Genomic DNA, 13647 nt, shown 5'->3' with positions numbered 1-13647 from the left:
GCACAAATTAATGAAATACCTATTCTCCTGTGTTATAAATGAGAATTGCACCATAAATGTGTGTTATAAACCGTTTATAATACCAAATGGTGTCATAAACAATTCACTCACTGCAGCATCCTCCTACCTTCTCCTCAGAAACCAACTTTCTGTGCTGGGTTGTGCCTGTTGCTGATCTGAGCCTTTTCTGCCCATCTCTTTGCCACCTCGACTTTGTCATTTTATTCTGTTTAAAAAGTGCCACTAAAATAAATCTTCATTTTATTTTCAGTGTTCAGAAAGAAATTTCTTCTAGGCCTCTTTTTTCCAGCATTCAGATTCTGTTTTCTTTCAGTATCCTGATGCCTCCAACCCCAGAGAAATTACAATTGTTTTTAAAATTGGGATGAATCAAAAATATTAGAAGCAGTGTACCTATCCTGAAATGCAGACAGCTATAATTGTCTTACACAGGGGAAAACATATCATTCCCTAGAGATTTGTTTGGTACCATTTAAAGTCTGTATCTGTTTGCTATGACTTATTATATTGTTGACACATTTCATATCTACAGACACAAAAATTAAAATATGCTCTTATACAGTGACCATAATTTTAGAAAATACCTGTATATCATGTGCTTATAATCTGCTCATTTAGAAATTAAAGTTATAATCTTTTTTCTCTATATTTTTTTTGGACATGGGACTTACCTGTCCTAATACCCAGCTGTCTCCAAACACCTGTGCATTTCTCACCTCCATGTTGTTTGATGTAGTCAGATCATTTGAAGTATATTTGTCAAAATTCCCACACAAGCCTGCCAGTTTGCCCTGAAAGAGAAAAATTGTTTTTAAATAAACTTACTGTCAATAATTGGCACAAATGACACACATAGAATATAAAAATTTTTAAGTAAAAAGGGTGAATTTAAATCTGACTTATCCTTTGAAAATATCTGACACTCTGCTATGCCTGCAGTTCCATATTGCAAATATCTTTTAACAGAAATCAGTGGTTTTCTTCTTATTTTTCAGAACATCTCCTTACTGCCTGCCTGTGAAAACAGACTGAAATCTAGTAATATTTTTTTTTCCTGAAAGCTCAGTAGTGATTCCAGTTCAAAAGTCAAAAGTTCAGGTGAATTACCCTATGATTGTGAAGCCTGACTAGTTATTGTCATTAAAACTTGCTGCCTCTAATTTTAGTTCACAATAGCTAGAACATTTGTAATAGTAATTATAAAAGAGACAGCTGCAACTTTCATTTCTTGGACATATGCTGCTGACGGAAAAACTATGTATGCATGCATACACATATAAATATATAGTAAAATAGACATTCCTGCAACCCAGTAAAAAGTAGAGTTGGATTTTTAGGGTGTTGTGGCTCACACTAATGAGTTCTTTTTTCTTAAAGTCTGCTTCCAAACTGAAGCCTCTGAAAGAAACAGCCATTGGAAACAGAAAGAACAGGAAGTATTTGTGTTCCTAAATGTAACCTGTAGAACTCAGCTCCCTGCTAGCTTACTCAAAAACAGAAGAACTTTTTTTTTTTTTCTCTCTGTGTGTATTGATGGTTGGTAAATCAATTTGTTGGTGAATTAAGTATTTTATGGCTATTTGGACAGAAGCCTATAATAATTTTGCTTGAAAACCACATTAGTTGGTCATTATAGCTTTCACTTACACTTCAAAAAATCTGATACTTTATTCTAGCCTAGCATGCTTTTTTTCTTTTGCTGAATAAACCCCATCTTCATACATGTGTTCATATTTGAAACAAAGAGCAATGCAATTCTGAATTGCATTGATACGGTTACTCTGCCAGCACCCAATGACTGAGTTGCAGAGACACCAAGTTAGATGATATAGGAATGGAAAAAAGAAGAGCAACTGGGAAAAAAAGGAGCCTTGAATTCCTCCTTGCATCACGACTGAATCCTGTCATGATATATCCATTAGGTTTAAATGTAAGTTTTTTTCCAGATCTTTTTCTGCATTATGTCATTTTAAATTAAAGCCAACATGTGATTCTATCTGTTCATCTCAGAAGCCTCTACAACATCCCAGGCTGCAGTTCCACCATCAGTCGAACGCAATCTACTACAAACTTGCCATCCTCCATGTCACTGGGCACAGAAGCTTCTTTTACATTTGCTTTAGCCAATGAAAACATACACTGAACTGGGTAACTCAAAAATTACCCCTCCCTTCCAGCCCCCAAAGTTATCTTTGAGTCAGAGCTGGATCACTCCATACGTCCAAGGCTGCAGTGTATCGAGCACCAGAGTGAGCATACATGCAGAAACCACTCCTTCTCTTCAGAAGTCATTTTCTCCATCTCTTCTTGCCTGGGAAATACTAGCAGCTGAACAAGCTATATCACTGGGAAAACTAGTCTTGAAGAAAAGACTCAAGCTATATCACTGGGAAAACTAATCTTGAAGAAAAGACTATCACTTATTATTCAATAAAAGATATATATATATATATCTTTCAAAAAGATATATATATCTTTCTTTTTATATATTCTTATATTGAATATATATTATATATATATATTCAATAAAAGATATATATCACTTGTTATTCAATAAAAGATCATATTAACAATATAGAGAATCTACACAAAATCTCAGATTTATATTTTGGCTCACCTTCCACCGAGGTCCAACTTTTACATGCATCATTGTCTTCTTATCCCACAGAATTGTGATGTCCTGTTCTGGAAAGTGTATCACAGTATAATACCCAGCCTTCCAGAGCTGATAGTTAGATTTGTTTTCTTGTGCCCCTAGGGTCTTCTGACACAAATGAATATTAATTAAGATCTACTAAAGCAATGCTACCAGATAACAGCAGAGTATATATTGAAGAATACTTTAGCATATAGCTGAATCAATAATATTAGTAGAACTGTTATTTAATGCTTTGACATTTTGTCTTTTCAGTCATTCAAGTTTGCTTCATACTTTGGTTTCTCTTTCTAAACCAACTGGAAAGAAACCCATAAATGCCAGTATGTTTCAACTCCTTGAGACTTTTGGGCAATCTTCTTTGTATGCCAAATAGAACTTGAAAAAAAAATGGGAAAAAAAAAAAAAAAAAGTGTGTCCTGGGACCTACTGCTTTATCCAGGCCTAAACACTTGCAGACTGAGAGATGCTTTCCAAAAACCTGCTCCTTTAGAACTGTAAATTTGCAGTGCTTATCTTAAAGGGCAACCAAAAAAGGAAAGAAAATAACTAACCTGCTTCTCAGAAGGTTCACTAAAATAAATCTCAGTGTCTCCAACAGTGATGAAAACATTCTTTGAGCAAACAATATCATTGTCAAAGCACTTTTTGTTCTGAGCAATTATAGATATATTTGAGTTATCTGTGCTCTGCAACATTAAGAAGAAATAATTTTACTTATATATTCAATTTCACTCCTGCAGATTTATTCTACGTTTACCATCACAAAAAAAAAAAAAAAAAAAAAAAAAAAAAACAAAAAAAAAAAAAAAAAAAACTTTAGAATTTACACACAGTTGAAATTAAACTTAAGCAAGTTACCAAATCAGGAAAAGCCTTTTTAAAATCAAACCTGAGCCCACAAACTTTGGAGTTAAACACAAGGACTCATTATGTTCAGCTCTGACTCCTCTTGCTGAAGGCTTCACAAACTCAGAGGATCAGGCTACCCCTAAAATAAGAGTCTGGTTTAGGCTTTTAAAATATGCTTTTACTTGGAATCTAATATTTACAGCACAGTATGGTTGTCGAAATTGAGACAGGCTATAAAAAGAGCTTTATTTTTAAACCAAGGTACATGAGATCAAGCTGTTTTCATGTTTTTAAAATCAAGAAACCTTCCATCTGTCAGTAATAGAACAGTTTCTGTGCCACCACACATCAAAATTCACAAAATCATGAGTCATACTTAATGTTATTGGAGAAGCTAAAGGTTTCTGATAATATTTTTGTTTGTACGGTGGGGTTATTTTAGCATTTAGAAAATTTGAATACTTTGTTGTCCTGATTTACTGGTGTTTTAGTACTTCAAACTCAAATGTACTGCCTTCTCAATCCCACACCTTTTGGCTCTACAGCCCATTCATTACTTTTGCATTCTAGGCACAAAAATATCACCTTTGCACCTTGGATCAACACATCTGTTTATTCACCTACAACTTCCGTGGTTCTTCTCTATCCTGAGGGAAACACACATGCACCTTGCAATTCCCCATGCTAAGATTTTGCTTGAACAAGGGAGATGAACTGTCTTTTCAGTTGCTAACACTACAACCAAAAAAATGAAGTTGATTTATTCCTATTATTTCCTATTTTAATTTGCTTCCCTGTTCATTTCTGTACAAATCCTTGCAAATCAACAAGCAGCCATAACTATATAAATTACTTGAGAAAGTTAACTTCATAACATTAATATGAGCCACTAGTGCTATTAATATGAGACACTGTTTCTGAATCTGGTTCATTTTTTAAGTAAATTCAGACACAGACATGAAATAAAAAATCTTGGAAGTGGCAAGTAGCACCCACTGACTAATCTAGTCTTATATGGGACACTTGGGTAGTGCTGAGAACAAAAATGCTCTCTTTTTCCTAAAACTCTTCTGGCTCCCACCCTCTTTTGAACGTACTCTCTGAGACTATGATTAGATGAAACTAATTGGAGGTGCTAATGGGCATGGTGTGCAAGATGGAAATGATGGCTCTCAGCATCTCCCAGGTCCTGGGAACTACTCTTGGCTCCCAGCAATGCTCTTGAAGAGCTCCACTTGGCCACAGCAGGAGACATCCCTCACCTTGGTGTCTGCCCACAACATTTCCCCAGAGCTTCGCTCCCGCCTGTGGTCAGTGTTCCACTGCCTTGCTCAGTGTACCCCCAAAAGTTGCTGGCTACTTACTAGTAACTATTTCTTGCCTGTCTCACATTTGTACCCTTATTTATTCTGTGCTCATCAGAATTCAATAATTAAAAAATAAATAAAATCAGTAATTTTTCCTCATGAGGGAGAAATACTGCATGCAGAAAACATAGATGTTGTAGGAAGCAGTTTTTGTATTTTTTCTTAGTAAAAGTCACCAAATCCTTTAAAGAACACTTTCAGTCTAAAATCAAAGACAAGTCCAACCCCAGATGATGGAAAGTATAGTGGTATTTCTTTGCCACACAGAGGAGGTGCTATTGCTTTGTTCCCTTAGTCTAGCGTGGCCCACAAGCCAGAGGATGCTGCTGCCCAGCATAGGAAACACTCTGCAGCAAGGGAGTGCTTGTGAATGTGATGAGCACAAGTTGTGGGAGACTGCCTGCAAGCTCTATGTTACCCTAATGCCAGGGCATAGGAAACGGATGGTTGTTGCCAGCAGTTAGTTTGGAAGGAACAGTTGCAGTGGGTAAAGTTACTGTTTAGAGGTAAAGGGGTGTAGGAAACCAGATCTCCATGATTTAGCATGGGAACTCAGTTTAAAAGTATCAAAATATTCAAGGTAAAGTGAAGTTCATCTGTTCCATTTTGTTGTAAAGTTGTGTTAGGTTGCACTAAAAATAAAATTGGTCACTACCTTATTGGGAAACACACTAGGTTTTAATTAAACCAGGCCTGCTGCTGGAATGAGTACCAATTATTCCCCTCCAAGTCAGATAACAGCCCAGAGCATTTTTTGATTTATTGGATGTGATGTGGTAAATTAAAAAGGAGACAATCTCATTATTTTGGTAGGTAGGATGCAAGCTGATCCATTCTGTGCTGGGCAACTGAAGAGTGAGAAAAGGAGTTACCCCCCACCACGGCTCAGTGCAGAGTAGGATTTTGCTTGCAGTCTCTGGGTCTATTTGATGCCTAGGACATTGTGAGCTCTTTTCACTGCACAGGTCACTCCTCTTTAGCTAGCTTAGTCTCAGCAAAAAGGGACACTGAGTTAATAGGGAATCAATGTCTTCCCTGTAAGAAAAGAAATTAAGAGCTTGATTTTAAATTAGATAGTTAAATCAGGCTAATTATCCCACAGTAAAAATACACCTTTTTTGGCAATGAAGACAAGTCCTTGAGGCAGCAGCGGGTAGCTGTATTAGCTGTGCTAACTGAACTGCTGCCTGTGCCTTCTAACAGCCCAGGCCAATCCCTTCAGCTGAACAGCATCAACATACTCAAGTCAGAAGTTTTTGTATATGGTTGGGATTTGAGCCAAGAGCACAAACTGAGTTATATTTCAATTTAACTCTGCAGCACAGAGAAGCCTGGAGCCAGGAAGTGTTTTGCTGACCAAAGCCAGAACAGGGAGTCCAAAAGACATGTGAAGTACTTCCTTACTTGTAGGACTGCATGATGGTGTTAAATTACCAGAAATTATGCAGGACGGATATGCAGAGAGACTGTGCTAGTAGTTCAATAGAGTTATGAGTAAATCAGACATTTAAGAAAAAGAGCTTTGTATTAAATCCTGAATCTTCTGTGCTTTCTCTTTTTCTAATTAAATATTATACCTAAACCCAAACATAATATCATTATGGATTACATGTCCCTTATGGCTCTAAGCTTTCACAAATTTTTTTTTTTTTACATACATACTCTTGCTGTTCTCTCCATCTAGCTCAATAGACACCTTTCCAAGCCATACAGTACTCAACAAATTCACTCTTGAATGACAGTTTGTATCACAGTCTTCAAATTATTCTGTAGCTGCTGCACGTGCAGTGTCTTTTTTCAATAAAAAGAAATAAAGTTCAGTTGAAACTTAGCACCTAACTATTTACCCATGCAAAAGAAAAGACTATTCAGATAAAGCAAGGATCATCTTCTGATGTTTATATAAGACAGAGAGGTCTTAATCAAATCTCAAGAGTTCTTAGGAAATGTGATGGTATAAATGATAATGATCGAGTTCCATCTCTCTAATCTGCACTAAATCCACACAAATATGAAAACAAGCTTTTGTTGCTACCACTAGAAGAAATGTCTGAGTAGACACTAGGAGCAGGTCTAATGAATAACAAGGTGGAGGTTTTTTGGTTTTGTTTTTCTTCTGCACAGCCTCTTTCCAAGGCAGAGTCACTCTTTACCTTTTTAGGTAAAATGCACCCAGCAGGGGATGTACTACAGTTCATCATGTGAAACCTACTTATGCTGACAGAAACTAGAAATAAAATGGTTTTCCCACTGCAAGAGTATCTTCCCACGTAAATTACCATATCCAGTCTGTTCCAACTTAATATCAGTTTCTTTGTGATAACATGGAGTTGCCAAGCAACAGAAAAGACAGAGTCACAGCTCTGGGCAGTCAGTCAAAAGCTCATTGTCAGTCCCACTTCTCAGGACATTCTTTTTCTAGACTTCACTGCACTTTTTTTCCATATTTCTTCCTAGTCAAAAAAGCAAAGCACTGCTTTCCTTTTTCTGGTTTGGTGTTGGTTAGGGGGTTTTTTTAGCAGTGCTTGGGAATGCTAGAGTTTATTTTTGTTAGAAACTTTCTATTTCAATATCCTGTTAGAAATTTTCTGTCCCTTTTAACTAATAACAAATCTGTGTAGTGTGCTTACATCGTCAAAATGCAGCCTAGGAGAAGACAATTTAATTGGCTGTATTCATTTCTTTGAAAGTTTCATTAAAATCTCTCTAACTGGTCAGTGTAAAGACTCATTTTTGCATTCTCAATACCCTGATTCACCCATTACTTTTGGTTTATTCCCTAAAAATTGCAAACTAGGGTGGCCATAAAGGCATATAAGGACATCCTGGGAGTGGAATAGAGATAGATTAAGCCTATCTTCCTCTTGCTTTAATGATGTTTTAGGTGTTTTCATATATAGCCACAAAGAGAAATGCAAAAAGCTCTAAAAATATTGAAAAAATATAAAATAGTTTAAAAAGTAGATTTTGCTTTCTCCTTCCTACATATTGTCAGAGAGATTCCTTAGCTCTTTTCAGATCTAATATTTCAGGAGATTTTATGGAAAGTCAGAATTAGCTTGGTCATGGTATATTGGCTCTGAGTTTCTTCCGAAGGAACTTAACTTTTGAAACTATTACTTCTAGGGAGCTTAATCCAGGAGAAGTAAAACATCTTAGCCCACATTTAGTGAGCATTTGGGCATAAATATATGTTATTTTTTGGAGCAGACAAATACCTTGGCGTCTAACTTGTTCTTGCTCTATTAGTTTCCTGTGCCATTTTTCTATGGACTTGATCTCCAGATAATCAATGAAAATGCATTAATTATGCAAAAATCCTTTTAATTTACACTAAGAAGCATCTCTTATTGAAAGGCTTCCTTTTTTTTGCTGGTGCACCTAATTTCTTCTGCACCTTCCCAGAACTATATATACAGTCCAGGTAACTTTATTTGATCCCTGTTTTTGCATCCCATACTAATTTGTATCAGCAAATGTTCTTCCCCACAGTTATTAAAACAATGGAGCAATGTTGCTTGGAGTCAACAGATGGCACTGAAACACACTGTCTCAGTTTGGGAAGAAATCCACATGAAAGCTGGGAAAAAATATTATGGGAAAGATAGTGGATGATCCTCTTACTTGAGAGAGAACAGAGAGGAAAGGAATTGTAATAGCACTTTTTTCTCACTGATGTTTTGTATTTTTATACAACTATTGAAAAAAAAAGCCCAAAAACTCATTTAGGAACTAAGCACCTGAGAGCCAAATTTCTTATGCAAATGCACATTAATTTTATTTTCCTCTACATCTTTTACATGGCTGCAGATTATTTTCACTCAAAATATGGCAAAGAATCCTGCAGTGTACATGTAGGAGATGAGATATTTTTAGCTTTGAAGCACAGTTGAGTAGAAAAGGAGAGCAATATGACTGAGTAGATTCACTGATGAAAATTCAAGAGGAGTGAGATTATTCAAGCCGCTGACTTATCTTCAAACAACTTCCAGATGTTTGCTAGTTCATCCATGATAACTCTTTCCTATTTCTTTAAAAGTGACTTCCGGAAAAGATACATCTCAGGCAGAATAAACTCCCAAAACTCCAAAAAGATGTGTGACAAGTATGTATATGTAAGTATATATACAAGCAACAGGAAAAACATATAATTACATAATATTTTCTTTATACATTGAGTTTTCTTCTAGTAGATGCTTCTGCAATATACAGCTGTTGAGTGTTCTGAATGTTTGTCCACAATAAAATCCTTTTTTAATCTAATAATAATGAAAATACATTGCAGTAAATATTTTACTTTGTCTACTTAAAATAGAACATTGTTTCTGAATTTTGAAAACAATACAGAGTGATCATTGAAAAAGTTTTGATTTTTTTTCTTGTATTTTAAGAAAACTATATTAAACGGTTTGAGAAAAAAATCATTTAAATCAGATTTCTTTTTATTTCATTTACCTAACTTTGCCTGCTTGTGCACCAGATTTAGCTTTTGCACAGGTCATATTACTGCAATCCTTTTCTAATTAAAAATGAGACTTTCTGAAGACTGAAGATTTGGAAACGTCTGAGTATCTGTTTCCAAGAGACACATTCTGTAATATGAACTATTCTGAATTACAAATCAGCAGCAGAGTTTGTGGTGTTAGTTTTGATATCTAAGCATGTATTTACATGTATTTACATGAGACCTGTTAGTGTTGTTTTATTAATAAGTGCATGATAAATGTTAATATTTTGTTGTTGGTTGTAATGATAAAGTGCAAAAGGAAAATAAAGGACAAGAGCTCCAGCAAACAATTGCAGAAGGTAGAAAGTTGAAACTTGCACAAAGATTTTATGTTTTTCAATATAAAAAAAAAGTTGTGTGTTCACTTACTCTGAAGTTTAGTTTTTATATATTCAGAAAAAACAAACCTCATATCCTGACCTTAATCAGAATAAATTGAATTGAATTTATTCATAATTGAATAAATTGAATCAGAATGAATTAAATTCTGAATCAGAATAGAGTTCCCATAGTTCACCAACACCTAGAGTCAGAGACCATAAACTAAGCAGCACCTGCAGGTGACTGGCCCAAGCATCCCACCCCTCCAAAGACAGAGAAGGGCTGGGTGCTACTGCTGCACACAGCTCTGAAACAGCTCTGAATCATTCTGGGCTTTGCTCATTTTTACTGTGCTGTGCCATCAACAGTCCACGAAGCTGAACCCACCAGGGGCCCTCAAACTCGGGCAGCCATTCTGTGAACTGCCTTTTCAGGCAACCATAAGAGTAAAACACTCTGGAGTCAGTATAGCCAGAGAGCTTTTGGATGATGAATATTAACCCAAAATCAGAAATTCAAGGCAAAAGGTCACTAAACAGCAAATTCCTCAGTAAGGGAATCCAGCTTCTGAATCACACCATGCACACACCACATCCAAATTGCCATTCTCATGGTAAGAAAATTTTCCCCAAGCCTTTCCTGGAAGCCCTCCATGCTAATCTGCACAAATTGAAAGAAATCTTTCCTTTGTTGGAGAATCAAAGTGATTCATTCACTGCATAATTTAATGGTCTGGAGAATCAGGTGGTGGACGCGGAAAGGCATGTAGAGGTAATTGAGTCTGAAATCATTGATCTGAAGAAAATGGAACCAGAGCATAAATCCATTGCCAACTGTAATCAGATCTTTTGCTCACAGAAGGAAAAGAACAAATAGAAAAACAGGTACAGCTGAAGACAGGATGGATAGGGATATGTCCCAGAGGGAGCTTGCTATTGACCCTTACAGGACTTCCAGAGATCCAGAAAAAAGAGGGCATCCAGAAAAGTTTCCTCTGAAATCATGGAACTAATGAAAAGTAAACTGTTGGTATTCTTTGCATCTAGAGCAAGGAAAAGTATTCACAGTAAACAGTTTTTTTCACTGAAATGTAGTCTCTTACTTTCTTGGGCACAATTTTCACGCAACACAACATTATTTCTACACAGTTACTGCTGCTATAAATTATTTGACAAATGTTTTAGGTGGAAATATTTTGGTAGATCATTTACTCATGAAACTGCTCATGGGAATATGGCTTGAGGATTAGATATGTTAATTAAAGAATTAACAACATTGATTGAAACCCCATGTACAGTTTTATTCCCTGAAATAATAAAAATTACTTTTAGAGTCTGGTGTTCAATTTTAAACATTTGTCATTTCAAATTCAACATTATTTACTTTCCCATTAAAAACTCCTGAATCTATTAAAAGAAACTATTTGTCTTAGCTATGACTAGTCAGCTTGACAATGTTGATTAACCATGAACCTGCAGCTTTAATTTTCTATAGGGTGACTGACAGCAAGAAGAATGTATTTATTTTGCAAATAGGCTATGAGAAAGACCATGCCAAATATTTAATTCTACAGCTTTGCCAATTTCATGGATCTACAGTCTGGCTTCCTGGTACAAATGGTGTTGAAAAAGAGCTGCACAAAAAATTACAGATATTCAATAAGGGATCACAGGATAAATCCTACTTCTGACTCCTCAGATGTGTCAAACGAGTAATTGAAAAATTGTTGCTTTCTGTGTGATTGCTCTAGCTTATGCCCAGTCATCATCTAAAAAATTTACCACTCAAGATAAATATATCAGCAAATAATGGCTGAAAGATTATCAGTACATCAAACAACCTCTGTATTAAGCACTCTTATAAAAGGATAATTTACTGAGAGCTTTGAATTGCTTCAAGTTATGAAAGAAGAGAAATGCAAGAGAAGAGTTCCCTGGCTGTACTCCCCAGAGTAGTCCATCTAGCTCTGGGGACTGCTCAGCCACAGCAGAACCATTTGGGAAACTGTAGTGGTGGTTCCTGAGCTGATGTATGTTTTGTTAAATGAACTTAATAAATGGGCTCTTATGTAATGTCTGCCGACCCAAAAGAGTTACATCTGTGCTTCTAATTGGCATAATGGTTTGATTATTTGATCAAATGGCTCAAAATGGTTGCTGCTTTCATAATCCTCCAACTTTGGATTTAAAAGAGTTTCCATAATTGTATCAAAATTATGATTAAACAATTTTGATACAAATAAAAAGGTGACTTAAAAATGCTTAAATCTCCAATGACAGGTGAAAAGAAGTGAAAATATTTTTACCGCATACTTTGAATTTAAGACTATCTAATTTATTAAACAGGAATACTTGAGGATGAGGCCTCAGTTATGCTGATCTTCATCTTTCAGGATATAGGAACAAAACAGCCCATACTGTGCTTTAGGACCTTCTTGACAACCTAAGGTTAGTGGAAACCTATGGTTAGTGGATATATTTCAGTGAGGGTTTTGGGTGTTTTTGAAAAGGCACATGAGCATTGCAACAGAGCACCCTCTCATTTGAGAATATTCTGATGAGTAGCTTATCCCTCTGAGCTCCTGCTAAAATCTGCCCCAAAGCAGAGAAAATACTTTTCCTGACAAATGCTATTAATAATTTTTTTGGGCATGTTTTTTTCTGAGAAAAAAATTTTCATCTGTTTCGCAGAAGAGAACATGTCTGAAGAGCTCCAAGTGCACTGACCCTACAAGCCTTAACAAAAATTCTGAGCTACAGAACTGAAAACCACCACAGAAATAAAAAAGGCTAACACTTGTCATAGAAAGACTTTAATTTTACCGTAAAAGCAGAAGTCTATGAAACAGGTAAGTGGAAGAAACAGACAGCAACTAGTAAAAAGTTTGCCAGAAAAATAATCCCATTTTCTGGAGGAAAGAATGTAACATCATCAAAGACAGTAAAATAAGACAATAAGCAAGGAAATAGAAGAAAAAAGATATTTAAATATTTTCAAGTAAGAAACTATTTGACTTTAATTTTATCTTTCATATTTAGATTAGCAAAATGAAGCGTTTACATGGCCTACACTGATAAACAAGTTCGTCTGCTGAGATTTTTTTTTTTTTAAACCTTTGAAATAACAGATTTTAAAATGTTAAAAAAAATACTGATGCCTTCTGTGTGAATGTCATTCATCTATACAGGGACTTTACATCTCAGTGTATAATGTAACTCCTTTATAAAAGGAGTATAATGTAATTCCTTTATAAAAGTCCATTTATCATTTCATGAGACCTTACTGCCCTAATATTCTTAATTATTGATCTAAATACTTTCTGTCATTTTCTGCCCAATGGACAATTCTGTTGAACTAGTTATAAAGAGTTTTTTCATACACTTACAGTCACCCTAAACAAAAAGGCCTGACAGGAGACACTGATGTTGAAAACAAGTTTCATAATTGGCTGAAAGCTTATACTTGATTTTTCTCCCACAGAAGCACAAGGGCTTCTTATTAAAACATAATAAAGGTAAGGATGAGTTCTTTGTTTGGTGCAGTGGAATATGATGACAAATTAAAGAGTTGTTCAAACAGATCAGATTTAGGAAGGCCAACAGCCAAATCAAACAGTAAGGGCTGGTAGCATGGATGGGAACAGCACATTATCATGCCTCTGGGGGTGATGGATTCAGATTGTAATTCCTGCACTTAGTTCTATATCTGGGAAGAGTTCATATGCCAACAAACTTATTGTAGCTATAATTTTCCTTATTGCCCTGCTACAACACCTTTAAGGTACTTCTGTTAATAGAAACAAAGCAGTCCACTGCTTACAGGAAAAAGATTAAAGGATAAAGGATAAAAGGGAAAGGACAAACTTATTACAATTTTGTATATACAATACTACAGCCACTTTAGCTGCTTCAGTTTCAAGAGTC

At 35.6% G+C, this 13647-nt stretch overlaps 1 protein-coding gene across 1 annotated transcript in view; it reads right to left on the bottom strand.

The window, feature by feature from the left end:
• Window positions 1-13647, bottom strand: part of OTOGL (otogelin like) — a 90059-nt gene that overhangs the window by 38189 nt on the left and 38223 nt on the right. The window contains exons 26-28 of the mRNA XM_041409739.1: window positions 3232-3366; window positions 2639-2785; window positions 693-812 (exon numbers count right to left, since the gene is read on the bottom strand). Of these exons, the coding sequence (XP_041265673.1) occupies window positions 693-812; window positions 2639-2785; window positions 3232-3366 (402 nt within the window). The remainder of the gene's footprint in view (window positions 1-692; window positions 813-2638; window positions 2786-3231; window positions 3367-13647) is intronic.

This window comes from Onychostruthus taczanowskii, unplaced genomic scaffold (genome assembly GCF_017590055.1).
Source record: "Onychostruthus taczanowskii isolate IOZ18803 unplaced genomic scaffold, ASM1759005v1 scaffold31, whole genome shotgun sequence".
Taxonomy (NCBI): Eukaryota; Metazoa; Chordata; class Aves; order Passeriformes; family Passeridae; genus Onychostruthus; species Onychostruthus taczanowskii.
This window is presented reverse-complemented; position numbering and strand designations above follow the sequence as displayed.